This window comes from Rhinatrema bivittatum, chromosome 14, assembly GCF_901001135.1.
Source record: "Rhinatrema bivittatum chromosome 14, aRhiBiv1.1, whole genome shotgun sequence".
Lineage (NCBI taxonomy): Eukaryota > Metazoa > Chordata > Amphibia > Gymnophiona > Rhinatrematidae > Rhinatrema > Rhinatrema bivittatum.
In genome coordinates, this window is record NC_042628.1 from 72,937,359 (window position 1) to 72,954,415 (window position 17,057).

At 45.3% G+C, this 17,057-nt stretch overlaps 1 protein-coding gene across 1 annotated transcript in view; it reads right to left on the reverse strand.

Moving 5' to 3' along the window:
- Positions 1-2,239: 2,239 nt before the first annotated feature.
- The window catches only part of LOC115076136 (sialoadhesin-like), a 104,613-nt gene continuing 89,795 nt past the window's right edge, over positions 2,240-17,057 (reverse strand). The window contains exons 8-10 of the mRNA XM_029577266.1: positions 15,539-15,615; positions 15,321-15,405; positions 2,240-2,790 (exon numbers count right to left, since the gene is read on the reverse strand). Coding sequence (XP_029433126.1) covers positions 2,470-2,790; positions 15,321-15,405; positions 15,539-15,615 — 483 coding nt within the window. The 3' untranslated portion in view covers positions 2,240-2,469. The remainder of the gene's footprint in view (positions 2,791-15,320; positions 15,406-15,538; positions 15,616-17,057) is intronic.

Genomic DNA, 17,057 nt, shown 5'->3' on the forward strand with positions numbered 1-17,057 from the left:
GCTCTTTCCTCAGTTCATTGTTTCCTGTCCATTTCCAGGGGGAAGGAGCTGAAAGCATTCAAAAACTGTGTCTGCTGCTGACTCAAGTGAGCTGCATTTGGGAGGACAGTGCCTACTGGTACTGTCATAAGAAGCTCTAAAATATTTAAGAAGACTTCAGGAAAGGTATGAGTATTGGGACTTATGTTCTGACAAATTACTGGAACTATTCTAACATTTCTACAGTGGGAAGAACATATGTAATAAATTGGGGAATGGAAAGAGGATTGAACTACTCTTCAATCTGAGTAACTGGCAAGAAAAGGAGACCAAGTGTTAAGGAATTGGATTCTACGGTCAGAGGCTTTACTAGAGAAGTGAGCTCATAAATTTATTAATCTTTCTTTTGCATTACTGTTCAATGACTTTATTTGAAATATAATCTGAGTGCTGCAAATATTCTTCAGTCATTTAATCAACTATCAGTAATGAAGTTGGAACCACATTGCTCTCTGGTGTGATTTTTTTCTACTGTAGACTGTGGAGATTATTAGTGCTGTATACAGAGGAGAAACAGAAAGGGCTTTTACACTGTTTAGTGCAAAAGGGCTTGAAGCTAGACTTCCTCCCACAGGAAGCCCTGGACCTCAAAAGTGAAAAGTTGTTCATGGAAAACTGGTTGCAGATAGGGTGTTGCATCAGAGGTGGACCCTTGGGCTGAGGTGGGGTTGACGCAACCCATAGGTAGGGACCTACAGGTCCCCACCGTTGGCAGGCGGAGAGGGCTGATGAACAGAGGCCAACTCGAGCTTCTCCAATATCAGCCCTCGTTCCCTGCGGGTTGAGCTTTTGCGTGCCGGGGCCAACTGGACTTAGGTGGGCTTCTGTATGTAGTCGATGAGGAGATTGAGTTCAGCCCAGAGACAGCAGGAGAGAGATGGTAAAGTCTTACATTGGACAAGGTAGTGTCCTGGAGACTCGGGCGCCTAAGGAATGAAGGCAGACAGAGGGCACCCGAGCAAGAGCAGGCCAAAGCCTGAATTGACCAAGACCAGGAAGTAAGTAGAAGCGGTGTCGAGGAACAGGCTTGAATCAGAGCTGGCGGCAATCTGGAAGCAGTGGCAAGCAAGGCTGAGGTCTGATCACGGAGATAGTCTAGAGGCGTAGTCGGGCAATGCAGATGTCTGGGTCTGGAGAGAGTCAACGGCGTGGTGAGGCAAAGCAGAGGTCTGGGCTTGGAAAGAGTCAATGGTGTGGTCAGGTGAAGCAGAGTCAAAATCCGTGTAGGCAATCCGTAGAAAGGTGCAAGGCAGGAACACAGGAACAAGGAGTCAGGAGCCAGGATCACATGAGGAACAGGAACACAGGAACGAGACGAATCTCTGAGGAGGCAACGAGTACTTGACCAGTGAGGAGACCTGTTGCAAAGGCAAAGCTAGGGAGCGGAGCCCAGGCTTAAGTACCGGTGCTCCACTGACGTCAACAGCTGGGGCCGCGGCTAAGTTCCCACCGCAGTCCCTACTTAAGCCTTGGAGATGCACGCTGCCTAGGGAGGGGTGTGGCGTCGAATAGCAGCATCTCTCCGTGGGCCACGCGGAGAGGCCTAACGAGAAGCAATGGACGTGATGGCTGGACCGGGAACGCCAGGGACAGCAGCTGAGCCGGAGGCACCAGGGGAGGCCAGAGGACGGAGCTGGCGGCCCGCCGCCGCTAGAGAGGAGAAACCAGGAACTGGAGTCACTGCAGAGAGGTGAGGGGGCCGTGCCGTGGGCCTGCCACGGATGGCACGCATAACAATGGTTCCATCTTTCTTTCTGTGTGCCCCTGGGTTCAGTCTATGGGAGCCATCCTGCCCAGGGGTTATACGCACATAAATAAATAAAAAAGAAGAGCTACTCTGCTCCCTAATCCAGCACCTCGCACCCTGTTTGGGCTTCAGGAGAGCGCCAGTATGACAGCATCCTTCTGGTAATGGCATCTTTGACCTAGGCCATATTGGCCATAGAGCAGCTATGACTCTGTCGATTCTCTGTTCCTGACCTCCCTTCCATGCCTTGTCCTCTCTCCTACTTTGTCTCCTCCCTTTATCCATGATCATCTCACCTACTTCATCTCCTTGCAATCCTGGTCCTCTCCTTCTTTTCTCCATCCTCAAAATTGTATCTCTCATCCCGCCCTCCATCCTCAAGACCTTCTCCCTATGTGCTGAGATTCTTTCCCCCACCCAGAAAAAGCAAAATAAAATATACAGACCCACAAGCAAGTTTGGAAAACTATTTTTTTTAAAGTAAAATACAATTTACATTATTTAATATGCATAAAGATGCAGGTCTATACAAATGTTCTGCAGAATTGCCACATAATGTTCTAACTTTTTCCAGAGTCTGCCCTTGAGCTGCTGCAGGAGCCTGGAATCTATGCTTACAATTTGAGGAAATAACAGTTCCCTGTGGCCTCTTCCATGTTCCCATATATGCATACAGCAAAGCTCTAGTGTTTCACATTTGCATATTCAGCATGATCATCAACCTCAAGTTCAGGCTCGGAGGCTCTGTGAGGCTGTGAGTGCAGCACTGTGGAGTAATGCAGACCTTCCGGCTGTGAGTGCAGCACGGCGGAGTAATGTAGATCTTCCTGCTGTGAATGCAGCGTTGCGGAGAAATGCTTATCTTCTGGTTGCGAATGCAGCACTGTGGAGTAATGCAGACCTTCCGGCTGTGAGTGCAGCACTGATGAGTAATGTAGATCTTCCTGCTGTGAATGCAGATCTGTGGCGTAGTGCAGATCTTTTTTATTTCCTTTCTGTTTCTTCTGTAAAAAAAAAACAAAAAAAAAAAAACCCACAGAATTTTAAATACAGGGCAATTTAAAAAAGGGTGGCGTGCACCCATAAATGCACATATTGTTGCAAGCAAGGATACACTGGAGTTTTTGTGTGCGCACTTGCACGAGTATGTTTTAAAATGCACCAACCGTGCATAAGTATGCTCCTAATTGTAAGAGGTTATTAGAGCACAGCCAGTGCACATGTCTTCCATAGCACCTTGTCGGATTTTACGTACCTCAGTGAATTGTAAAACAGGTTCACGCGAGGCACATTCCCAGTTTTGCAATTAGTCCACCAGCTTGTTCAATTAATAGTGAGGCCTTTCAGACCCCACTGGTTCTTCATCCTACACATCCCCCAGTTGACCTGAACCCCTCAACCTGTTCTATAAATCCTATAACTCGAGATCTACAGACTTGCTCCTTATCAGGAGCAACAGTACAGTTATAGAAATATATAGAAATGACGGCAGAAGAAGACCAAACGGCCCATCCAGTCTGCCCAGCAAGCTTCGCACTTTTTTTTTTCTCTCATATACTTATCTGTTTCTCTTGGCTCTTAGTAACCTTTTGGTTCTATTTCCCTTCCACTCCCGCCATTACTGTAGAGAGCAGTGATGGAGCTGCATTCGAGTGAAATAGCTTAATTTAGTTAGGGGTATTAACCACCGCAATAAGCACGCTACACCTATGCTTATCTGTTTATCCAGACTATATAATTCAGTCCTTGTTGATTGTTGCCTGAATATAGATCCACCTTTCTTCATTCCCCCCTGCCGTTGAAGCAGAGAGCCATGCTGGATATGCGTGAAGTGTCAAACTTTCTCCCCTGCCATTGAAGCAGAGAGCTATGCTGGCTTTGCAATGTGGATATGTAGTGTACGCACGCTGCAGTTTTCGGTTTAAAAACCCGGAGTTATGTACGTAAGACTTGACCCCACCCCAGAACACAATTTCCCCACCCCCTTCTTCCTTATACATACATGTGTATTTTGCGACCTTTTTAAAATCCATGTTGCTTGCATGTGGCCCACATACCAGCGTACGTGAGCACTTTTGCGTGAGCCGTGCTTTTAAAGTCACCCTGCCAGGTTTTAAATCCATGTCTCATGGAAGTTGCTTTAGATGTCTAATTGCAAATGACATGACCAGCTTGGCAAACGGAGACCCTCCTGGGCAGGCCATTTTGAATTTCATTTCAATTTTATCAAATAAAATATTTTGCAAATTTGTTGGAAACCCATAAGGCTCACGGAATTCCCTGCTCATTTTCTGGGAGATGAATCAGCGCTGATAATTAGTTATTAAGTTGCTAAGGAACTATGCACGGCGCCTGGGAAGAGGGAGCCTCAGACGTTGCTCACCCTAGAATCCAGACTTAGTCCACATCGGCTGAGTTTGAGATAATGACCGTGTGCGGCCCCTGATGAGGAGATAATTTGGGGAGGGGGAATATAAAAATTGAAAATGTCCCCCCCCAAGGCCTCCTGGAGATGGCTTTCAGCCAGCACCCTTCTGTCTACGCCCTGGATCGTGGGTTTTCTGGAGCTTGACGGGCCCAGCAGGAGGAAGCCCATATTGGGCCAGGGGTATTTTTTTCCAGCTTCCTGCTGGTTCCTCGTGATTCTGCTCCTAACTGGCTTTAGACCCAAGCTCTGGAGCTCCTGCTCCAGCCTCTAATACCTTTAAATCCGGTTCTCTTGAATCCTGGTATCCTTGCCTATTCCTTCCTTCCCTGGATTTCCAGGTTTCTGACTTTGATTTGATTCTGGATTCTTCAGCCATAAGATTTTATTTATCTATTTATAAAGCTCCTTATAAAGCACATCCCGACCCAACAAAGGGACACCCAAAGCAGGGTACAATTGGTAGTGTTTATCAATAAACGAGCACCGTGCTATGATCTTAACTGTTCTTCTGCTCTTGGCATCCGACTCCGATCCTGCAGCGAGTCGAAGAGAGCCCCAGCTATAATGGTCACCCACGTCCCAGCCAGGGATTCCTTGGAGCAGGGGACCCCACATTTTTCAAAAGAAGGGCGACAAAGGACATTTCAAATCACCAAGAAGGCCGGGGGCGGGGGAAGGGAAGAATGCAAAAGTCCCCCTTAGAGTTTGCTGAGCAAGGGGGAGAAGTTGAGAAGTGAGGTGGGGAAAGCCCCCCCTAAGTTGTTTGGTTGGAGGGCCCGTATCTGGCCCTTTCGATTATTTGAAATGTGGAGTAACGGGGGCAGAGTTGCCGGGGATGTAGGGGTCTGGCATATAACGTCAGTCACAATATTTCTAGATTTCTCCAAAGTCTGCCTCCCAAGGGAAGTAGGGGGGTGGGAAGGGGTGAAGGGATGGTGGGATGGGGTATCTGTGTGTGTGATGCAATCTCCCTCACTCACATCCTCCCATGCACTCTTGATTCCTCTCTACTACTTTCCCCTTTCTCATCCCTTTCTCCAACCCCCCACCATTCCCTTTTCTTGCACCATGAGAGACTTGTGGTATGAGCAAACACACCCTCTGGAGACCTTAATCTAGGCAGAGACCCTCAAACCTGCTATCTGGGTTATGATGATGAACATTTCTGCACTCTGCACTTCCAAAGCCCGCATTCTTAGGGGACGACTTCCGTGCCCCCTCACTCACAGAATGGCTGAGAGCTACGGGAACTACCATCCTTATCTGCCTTTTCCTAGCAGCCCTGCAGAACCACGGTTTGGTACTGCCCACTGCCTTCCTCCACATGGCTTGTACCATCCACCCCAGAGATACACTGAGCAAAAATTTGCACTTAACATCAATGACATGTGAACACCACAAGTGCAAGAAGTGTAACTTAGTCCAAGTTGCTTCTAATTCATATTTTATTAAGTCTTTATATAGTTTATATAAAGACGTAATATAGACTTTATATAGTTTATATATAAACTATATAAAGTCTGCCACACTCACATGTTCGCCTGTCCCTTGGACGGACCATCAGATCATCAACACGACCCTCAAGCTATCAGAACATCCTCCCCTCTCGTTCCCAAAAACCACTATTCAATTCAGGAAACCTTGCTCTACAGACCTTCTCATCAACCAGCTCTCTAGCGAATTATCACAACTCGATCTTTCCAACACAACTACAGCCACCTCCTCCTGGTACAACATCACCAAAAAGATTGCAGACCTAACCTGCCCTTCCATCACAAAAGTAGTACAAATTTCGCCAGACAACAGGAAACCCTGGTTCACCCCAGAACTGAAGCTGCTCAAACAAGAGCTAAGAAATAAAGAACACATATGGAGAAAAAACCCATCCCCCACAACGTTAGCTATTTATAAATCCACTCTCAATTCCTACAGGATCACTATACTTAGAACAAAGAGAGATTTTTCTAAAAAAAAATACATCATTTCATCTTTGATTCGAAAGCACTCATCTCATACGTCTCAGCCCTCACTAAGCCATCCCCTCCTACCATCCCGGATGATCAAGCTCTCAACAAAGCCTCTGAATTAGCAGAATACTTCAAGGAAAAAATTGCTAAGTTGACTGTCTCTTTCTCAACACCCAGTTCATCGCCCCCCCTCCCACTCGCTACCCCACCTCAACAAAACACGACTCTTGAAACTTTCGAGACCACATCAGCTCTTGAGATAGAAAACATACTCAAGAAAATTAAACCATCCTCTCATCCTTTGGACTCAATTCCAACCAACCTCCTCATCGCCATAAGGAACACCATCTCAAAGCCAATTGCAGCCATTATTAATTGCTCTCTTTCCCAAGGTCTAGTCCCTGACCAACTCAAGCTAGCAATTCTTAAATCTTTACTAAAAAAACCGAACCTACCGCCTACAGATCCAGCTAACTTCCGCCCAATAGCCAACTTGCCATTGATTGCCAAACTTATGGAAAAGATAGTCAATAAACAACTATCCGAGTACCTGGAAGAAAACTCCATTCTCGCACCATCACAGTACGGCTTTCTTAAATCATTAAGCACGGAATCTCTCCTCATCTCTCTTACCGACACTATTCTATCTTATATGGACAAAAAACAACCACATCTCTTGATCCTATTAGATCTCTCTGCGGCCTTTGACACTGTAAACCATTCATTTCTATTAAAAGGTCTGGCAGACATAGGCATTAAGGGAACAGTCCTCAGCTGGTTCAAGTCCTTCCTGGCTAATAGACAATTCAAGGTAAAGATAAATAACATAGAATCACATCCGGTCCCATCCAACCAGGGTGTCCCTCAAGGTTCCTCCCTCTCCCTGACCCTTTTCAACATTTACCTTCTCCTGCTCTGCCGACTACTCACTAATCTAAATCTAACACATTTCCTCTATGCGGACGACATCCAAATACTCATCCCAATCACAGAATCCTTACACAAAACTTTGACTCACTGGAACAATTGCTTGCAACTGATCAATCAGCTTCTCTCTAGCCTTAGCCTCATACTTAACAACAACAAAACAGAGATCCTAATCATCAATCAAGACGTCAACAACAAGCTTCTCAACCCAGCTGACCCTCTCATTTCAACCACTCCAATATTAAATCATTCACCACATGTACGAGATTTAGGCGTCATGCTAGATAATCAGCTTAACCTTAAAAAATTTATAAGCACCACCACTAAGGACTGTTTCTACAAGAAAATGTTAATATTTAAAATGTTGTTTCTACAAGAAAATGTTAATATTTTCCTTCGATTTCCTCCCCCTTTCAGATCCTAGTTATTTTTCCTTGTTTTTTGTAACTTTCTCACATCCTAAATATTGTTATTATATTTGTTAAGTTTCATTCTATATGTGATGTTGAATTGGGAAATGTTTTACTATGTTATTCTCTGCCTTTACTCACATTGTTAATTGTAAACCGGGTTGATGTGATTCCTATCATGAAACTCGGTATAATAAAAATAATAAATAAATAAATAAAATAAATAAAGCTACAAGTCCTTAGAAAGCTGAAACCTCTTCTTCACTTCAACGATTTTCGGATGGTTCTACAAGCCATTATACTATCTAAAATAGACTACTGCAATTCGCTCCTCTTTGGCCTCCCAACCACTTCCATCAAACCACTCCAGATGGTGCAAAACTCTGCTGCCAGAATCCTTACCAATACGAATAAAAGAGATCACATCACCCCCATACTCAAACTCCTCCACTGGCTGCCCATTAAGCAAAGGATCCTCTTTAAAGTGCTCATAGCCATTCATAAATCCATTCACAACATCTCCCCACTCCAATTAAGCACCCAACTATGTCCTCACATATTTATTTATTTATTTATTTAACATTTTTTATATACCGAAGTTCTAGCAACAATGTTGCTAATCACTTCGGTTTACATATAACATTGGGGTGACTTGACAAGTGTGTCTTACATGGAACAGGAAAATGAACTTGGAGAAAATTGAATAAATACTAATAACAAATAACATTAAAACAACAACAGTAGTAATAGAAAAGTTATATACAGGCGAATTAAAATGAGTCAATTATGAATTAGGTATCTACAAAATAGACAAGAGGGATTGGAAAATTAATTCTTTAGTTGTTGAGCTAAGAGGTATTATATTGCATAGACCTGGAGGGGGGCTTTGTGAATAGTACTCAGTCGTAGGCGTGAGAGAAAAGCCAAGTTTTAAGTCTTTTTTTAAAAGTAAGGGGGCATTGTTCAAGCCTGAGATCTGATGGTAGAGAGTTCCAGTGGATCGGACCTGCAGTGGAGAAGGCTCTTTTGTTTGATGAAATTTTGAGTGGAGGGGTTTTCAGAGAGCCTTTTTGCGCAGTTCTCAGTGGACGGGAGGAAGTATGTAGCTGGAATGGGATCCTGAGGTCTAAGTATGAGGCTTTGTAAATGGATTTATGAATGGATGAAAGGGTTTTGTAGGTGATTCTGTATTTTATAGGGAGCCAATGGAGATTTTTTAATATTGGTGTTATGTGGTCTCTTTTTTTTGCTTTAGTTAAGATCCTGGCAGTGGCATTTTGGAGCATTTGTAGCGGTTTTAGGGAGATATCTGGGAGTCCAAGTAAAAGGGAGTTGCAGTAATCAATTTTAGAAAATATGATTGCTTGCAGAACTGATCTGAAATCCTGGGGGTGCAATAAAGGTCTGAGTCTTTTTAGAACCTGGAGTTTGAAGAAGCATTCTTTCACTGTGTTGCTGATAAAATTTTTGAAATTCAGTAGGTTATCCATAGTGACTCCAAGGTTTCTGACCTGGGTAGATAGAGGAGGTGGTGCCGGAGGCTGAGTGTTGGAGAGTTGGTAGTTGCCTTCTTGGGTGATTAGGAGGTATTCCGTTTTGTTGGTATTCAGAACTAGACAGAGATCAGCAAGGAGATTGGATATGGAGAGGAAGCATGAATTCCAAAAGTGAAGAGTTTCTTGCAAGGATTTGGTGATAGGAATGAGTATTTGGACATCGTCCGCATACAGGTAGTGGGTTAGATTTAGCTTAGAGAGTAGGTTACAGAGTGGGAGCAGGTAAATGTTGAATAAGGTCGGGGATAAAGAGGATCCTTGAGGGACGCCAAGATTAGAACTGATCGGTTGAGATTCATAGTTGTTTATCTTAACTTTATAGAACCTGTCTTGTAGGAAGGATTTAAACCAGTTGAGTGCTGAGTTTTTGATACCAATCTCTGCTAGTCGGTCTAAGAGGATCTTGTGGTTTACAGTGTCAAACGCCGCTGAGAGATCAAGGAGGATCAATAGGCAAGGGTGTTTTTTCTCTTGGTTTAAGAGAATATTGTCGGTTAGAGAAATGAGAAGGGATTCAGTGCTTCGGGATTTGCGGAATCCAAATTGTGTTGTGGCGAGAATGTTGTTATCGTCCAGGAATTCGCAGAGTTGATGGTTGACTAATCTTTCTAGGATTTTAGCTATAAATGAGAGATTGGCTATTGGCCGAAAGTTGGCTGGATTTTCCGGAGAGAGGTTAGGCTTTTTTAGAAGGGGTTTTAGTATAGCGAGTTTGAGTGGGGTTGGCACTAAGCCCTGTGTAAGGGAGGTATTAATGATTTGAGCAATGGGCTTAGCAATAGCTTTTGCGCCAGCGATGAGCATATTAGCAGGAATCGAATCAAGCGGGTGGGATGCAGGTTTAAGTTTTTTTAGAATATTTTCAATTTCTATAGTGGATGCTGGCTCGAAGGCTTCAAGGCTTGAAGTCTGAAGAGGATTGGAAGTTGAGAGAGGAGGTTGGGGGGAAGTTTTTTTCTGATCAAGTAGTGGTTTAAGTAGGTTGGATATCTTCTCCTTGAAGAAGATAGCAAGTTCTTCGGCTTTGCTTGCAGATTTTTCATCTGGGATGATGAATGTGGGTGGTTTAGTGAGGGATGAGACCAGGGAGAAAAGAGCTTTTGGGTCATAGATGAAGTGGTGGATTTTTCGAGAGTGGAAATCTTTTTTTTTCTGTAGGATGGAGATCCTGTATTGGTGCATGATGGTTTTGAAGGCTGAGTTGTTTTCTGAAGTCGGGTTTTTTCTCCAGATGAGTTCTTTGTTTCTAAGTTCCCGCTTTAAATGTCTAAGTTCGGGGGTATACCATGGCTTTTTCTTTTCTTTGTTAGAGTTGATGGTTTTGGAGATAAGAGGACATGTCTGATCTGCAACTTTTTTGGTTATAGAGGACCAGGATGAGATGGCTGAGTCAGCGTCCGAGATGTTTATGTGTTTTAGTTCTTCTAATAGATGTGTGATAAGGGTTTCCTGATTGCATAGTTTTCTGAATTGAATCGAGGTTTTTAATGAGGTGGTAGTGCTTGGAAGGTGGGTTGCTAAGGATGAGCGGATTAGCTTGTGATCAGACCATGGGATTGGCAGGCAAACTACTGGAGCCGATAGGGAGAGACCTTTATTTATAAAGATTAGGTCTAGGGTATGGCCAGCTTTGTGAGTTGATTCGTTTATTAGTTGGAGAAATCCCATGGAGTTTAGAGTGTTGATGAAAGTTTCACAATTAGAGGAACGAGGGTTAGCATCTACGTGAAGGTTGAAATCTCCAAGCAGTATGGCTGGAGAGTCCGAGTTGATGTGACGAGCAATATATTCTATTAAAGGGGAAGGGTCGGAGTCAAGACGGCCTGGAGGAGCGTAGATGAGGCCTAGTTGTAAGTGAGATGATTTGAAGACGGCGAATTCAAGATTAGGAGAGGCAATAGATGTGAGAAGAGATAATCCTATACATTTTTTTGATGCTAATAACAAACCACCTCCTCTTTTCTTAGGTCTAGGGATGGAAAAGATGTCGTATGTTTGGAGAGGAAGTTGATTGATCAGGGCTGCATCCTCTAGTTTTAGCCATGATTCAGTGATGGCACATAGATCTGGTTTTTCCTCCTCTAGATAGTCACTTAGTAGGTGAGTTTTTTTTGAGAGAGATTGAGCATTCAAGAGGGTAACAGAGAAAAGTGTGAGTCCTAGGAGTTGGTTTAGCGGGGAAATCATGATTGGTAAGAGCCTTTTTTGACGAGTTTGTGGTTCATAAGGGGCGGCTTGTTTGTTTGGTGTGAATATCCTGCTTTTATATATAATTGGGATTGTGTTGAGTCTCATTTTTGATTAAAGATGAAAACGATGGTCAAGACTGGAGGTTTGAAGGGCTCTATTCTGGGGCTTCCTTCGGGGCTGCACGATGCAGTCAGACGAATGCTGGTGGGAATGCAGTCGGACGAATGCTGGGCAAATGCAGTCGGACGAATGCTGGGCGAATGCTGGGCAGTTGTATTCCGAAGAGTGTCCCCTTTTATAAGATAAGATATATGAGTTCATCTGTAGCATCTGCTGGCAACTCTGGCTCTCCGTGTGAATCTGGAGTGATTTTGCGCTGGAGGTCTGGAGTTGGAATCTGGAGTTGCGCAGGTCTGTAGTTGGAGTCTTGGGTGCAGCTGTCTGGGGGATGGCTTGGTGAGTTCTTTGCGGGTAGGTAGGGCTTGAAGGTTAATGCCGCTGTCTTGAGAAGTTTGAGCTCAAACAATAGTTGGTGACGCTGTTATGAAGAAGGAGCTGACCAGGAAGGCTGTTGAAGATGCATAGAGTTATAGGAACTGGAACTGAAGATCGAGGGGTTGACTAGAGGCTCCCTCGGGGCTGAGACGAAGGGGCGAAACAAAGGGGCAGGCCCCTTTGTTGTGCTCCTTCGGCGCGCGACGCTCGGCGCGCGGCGCCGGTCTGAAGAGGATTTAAAGCCCCTCTGGGCTGGCTCCGATTGGAGGCTTGGGTCGCCGGGCGGGGCTTCGTTTCTCGGCGCGGTTTTTGAATTCTAGCAGCGTTTTTAAAACTTTTTCCTCTCTGATTTTTGCTGCGCTGTCGGCGCTGAGGCTGCCTGGGTGGGGGGTATGTTACTAACCTTCCCCCGGCGGGGCTCGGCGCCGATCGCGCAGGTTTTCCCCGACGGTGGCAGCAGTGCTGAAAAGGAGATGGCGCCGGGCTGAAGAGGATTTAAAGCCCCTCTGGGCTGGCTCCGATTGGAGGCTTGGGTCGCCGGGCGGGGCTTCGTTTCTCGGCGCGGTTTTTGAATTCTAGCAGCGTTTTTAAAACTTTTTTCCTCTCTGATTTTTGCTGCGCTGTCGGCGCTGAGGCTGCCTGGGTGGGGGGTATGTTACTAACCTTCCCCCGGCGGGGCTCGGTGCCGATCGCGCAGGTTTTCCCCGACGGTGGCAGCAGTGCTGAAAAGGAGATGGCGCCGGGCTGAAGAGGATTTAAAGCCCCTCTGGGCTGGCTCCGATTGGAGGCTTGGGTCGCCGGGCGGGGCTTCGTTTCTCGGCGCGGTTTTTGAATTCTAGCAGCGTTTTTAAAACTTTTTTCCTCTCTGATTTTTGCTGCGCTGTCGGCGCTGAGGCTGCCTGGGTGGGGGGTATGTTACTAACCTTCCCCCGGCGGGGCTCGGCGCCGATCGCGCAGGTTTTCCCCGACGGTGGCAGCAGTGCTGAAAAGGAGATGGCGCCGGGCTGAAGAGGATTTGAGATGGAGGAGCATATAAAGGCACACTCTATGCACCCTCAACAAAATCCTCGCTTCAGAAACGTGCCATATCTTCAGCAGGCCCCTCTCAATGGAATGTGCTCCCGCCAGACATCCATCTAGAACTCTGCCACTCTTTATTCAAAAAGAAACTTAAAACCTGGCTCTTCAGCCAAGCTTTTCCAGGACCATGAGCCCCGGTTTCACCTCCAGCTAGCAAGAGTTCCGTACCATTTATGTCCGTCGCAATCCCCATGTACTATACTACTTCTATTACACTGTAGCTAATCCCTGCTGCAGGACACATGTGACATTTACAGTTATGCTCCATTTTATGATTTTGATGCTCATTGAGACTTGATAGCTAATTACTTTTTACTTTACATCTTAAATTTATAAGGTTAATTTTGAATCATTTTTTTACCCTGTTCCAAGTTCCGTAACCTTGCTCCATGTACCGCCTCTAGGCGAATTTTTTATGTTCTGTTTCAATGTAAACCGATGTGATTTGTATTGCATACAGGAACACCAGTATATAAAAATAAAAAATAAATAAATAAATAAATATAAAGACTTAATAATATATGAATTAGAAGCAACTTGGACAAAGTTACACTTCTTACACTTGTGGTGTTCACTTGTAGCATCCACCACCATGGTTGAAAACTCTTTACACCTGTGTGTGGGAGACCAAGCTGAGTTTTGCCAGCTGGAGACAGAATCCATAATAACTCCAGCCTTTCTAATGTAGATAAAACTTTATTGAGCAACACAATACTTCAAAACTCTTCCCACCTTTTTCTTTTTCACTCAACGCACAATAAAGCTCTGGAATTTGTTGCCAGAGGATGTGGTTGGTGCAGTTAGTGTAGCTGGGTTCAAAAAAGGATTGGATAAGTTCTTGGAGGAGAATCCATTAACGGCTATTAATCAAGTTTACTTAGGGAATAGCCACTGCTATCAATTGCATCAGTAGCATGGGATCTTCTTAATGTTTGGGTACTTGCCAGGTTCTTGTGGCCTGGTTTGGCCTCTGTTGGAAACAGGATGCTGGGCTTGATGGACCCTTGGTCTGACCCAGCATGGCAATTTCTTATGGTCTTACCTTCCGTAGTAACCATTTACATACACAGGGTTGTAGTCTGTCTTGCTTCAGGTCAGTGTACCTTCATTCCCTTCTGGTTTGGATAGACTGCTTTACAGGGGCTGCCTTCCTCCTGGAGGCAAAGGGGGCCTACTGAACAGAGCCGGGCTTGCACTTTTAACCTAGCCCAACTGGGTCCCGCCCTCTGGACTCTTCCCTGCCCTCGTAGGGTACCCCCCATAGAACCTTCTCTGTCTATGGAATTAAAGTGGACCAGGCTTCTAGCCTGGTTCTGCACATGCTCACAAGGAGACACTAGGGGCACTGCCTCACATTGTGCTGCAGCCTTTCTCCTTCTCTTCAGCTCACTTGGCTCAACCTGCTCAAGCAGTACTAATGCCAGCAGTGCATAATGCAGCCAATCAGTGGCGCCTTGTATGGTGTGCTCTGCCCACACTGTTCTGACTTCAAGTATCTGAGCTGGCAGTACTGGGGGGATGTGCTTCCACTGCAGGCCAGATCAAGCTCCTTCTGCTGTCTCTGAGGGGAGGGGGGAATGATGCAGATGGAATTCAGCCAAGGCCTGTATCCGGTCCTCTGGCCATAGTTTGGAGTCCTTACAGAATCCTTATAGGCTGGTATTTTCAAAAACTATGAAATTAACACATAGCCACGTGAGGGTGCCACGCTCAGGAAGTCTCGCTCTCGTCTGGAAGAGTAGATGCAAATGCCTGAAAACCACTTATCCAATGCAATCTTAATTGCTCTAGCCAGGTTCTGGCTAAGGAATTGCTGCTGCAAGAAGGCCCTGGAAGCAAGATTCAGTATATAATTCTCTCATCCCTAAATAATTTGAAAGCTAGTCCTTTCCCTCTTGCTAACACTTCTCTGTTAGTTCAGTTAACAACAAAGTCCCTCAAAAGCACCCAGACTCATGATTTACTGAGAATATTAAAGGACAACTTAAGAAAAATAGGTTTCTTTGTTTTGTAGGTGTGTGTGTGGTGGTGGTGGGAGGGGGGGGGGGAGAATTAGAAAAAAAGAGAGTCCAGACACTTCAATCCAGAGAAATGTTTACTTTGCCCAAGAAATTAATCCTTGCCCATAGTCAAGAAGCCCAATTGTCCTCTGGAAGACCGAAAGGAGATGAGCCTAAGTTATGTCATCATTTTGAAATGGGTAAAGTTACGCACATATGCATAGATACCAAACAGCCTCATATTCAACCACAATTTATGCGTTCCTTGGGCTTGAAAATTGGGTTGTTTTATATTTTGAATTTAGAAAACCTCTTTTGCACAGCGTTATTAGCAGTGTATTGTGGGGGAACTCCAGTTCAGACTTGGCTGTGCTGTAGGTGGAAATGTACAATGGAAGACAGTATGATCTGGCTACTTGGGGGCAGTAGCCACCATTCCCCAATCCCCGTACCTCCAGCTTGATCATCACCTTCCACTCACCTTGCCTGGTTTCTTTATGTGGCTGTAGGTAAGAGCTGGGTCCCTTGCTTCAGAATGGGCAGGATGCCCCCCGCCCTCCGGGTCCCTGCAATGCAGAAAATGACATGACTCTAGTTAGAATCAAGGGCTGGGATACTGGAACCTAAGCCAGGTCAGTCAGGTCACACTGGGTTAGATGTTACCTGTCGCTGCTTGGGTAATGGTTGGCATAAAGATACCTGTCGGGTCTCTGGCATGGAAAGTTCCAATAGAGGTGCTCATCGGTCAGCGGGATCTCCTCTCGGAATGTTCTGGGCTGATCAAGGAGAGAGAAAGAGTGTAATGGAGTCAAAGCATGGCTTGGACATTTGCTAGCCGTCATCAATGACCACTTATTGTCATTCCTTTTGCTCTTATAAATGTTCACATATTGGCCCTTTAAGAGAAGCCAGCACTGTTAGCTGATATAATTACACAGTGTCTGCTCAGGCCTCAGATATGTTCTTAACAAACTGGTCTTAATCTTGATCCTCCAGGTGAAAGGTTACACAAACATTCCTGGTTTCTGGTCACATGCAAGTGTGAAACAGCTTTTCCTGTCACTGCCTCCCCCCACACACACAACCCACCCTGAGTTGAATGAGCCCGCTGACAATGGCAGATATATTGATTTATTTCAGTACCGAAACAGGCTCTCCTTAAATGGCAAAACCAGATCTTGAAATATATATGGGGAGGTCGGAGACCTAGGGTTGCGAGAGCTACCCTATATCGGTTTCGTGGCCAAGGAGGATTGGGAGTTCCACATTTGGAACGATATTATTTAGCAGCTAAGTTTAAACTGATTGGAGATTGGCATTGGACCCAAGAAATAAAACCCTGGATACAACTTAGTCAGCAACTCCTAGCAGACATTCCACTTACTAGTTTTATATGGCAACCACCCTCTTCTTGGCAGCTATGCCCAGGAGAGGTGTTACCACCGTCCATGAGGCTCCTATTGCAGGTGTGGGAAGCTAATCGACACTTATTAGTGGGTACAAAGGCTTATCACCAGAGAACATACTTATATGCGAATTGTAAGTTCCCAGCAGGATATACCAATCCAGCATTTAGAGAGTGGAGACGGAAGGGGATAGCTACTTGGAGTTCCTTATGGGGGGGGGGGGGGGGGTCGGGCTCTGCTACCATTTTCAGAGCTGCAAGCTAAATTCGGTCTATCCCCGGAGGGTATTTTTCCTTACCTACAATTGCGTCATTTTGCGCAAACTCATATGTTACAGGATGCGTTTGTACAAGGTAAATCTGCATTCGAAGAACTGTGCGTACAAGCGGATCAAGCCCCGCATTTAATGTCACAGATCTATTCATTATTGGGTACTCAGCCGTTTCGCAAAACAAACAAATGCTGGCATGGGAAACCGATCTCCAATGTTCGCTCACACAGAAGGAATGGGAAGGGATTTTTGGGAGGCTAGGTAAAGGGCTAATAGCGGCATCTATGATGGAAAATGCTGTTAAGTTATTATATCGCTGGCATTATTGCCCAGTCCAACTATATAAAATGAAACGCCATGCCTCTGACATATGCTGGAGAGGGTGCCATCAGAGAGGAGATTACTTGCATATGTGGTGGACCTGCCCGAGGATTGTTGACTTCTGGCGAGAAGTTGAGGAGTGGCTAGGACAGATTTTTACAATAACAATACGACTTGGACCGGGTCAAGCGCTATTGGGGCAAGAGGTGCCGACTTTGGG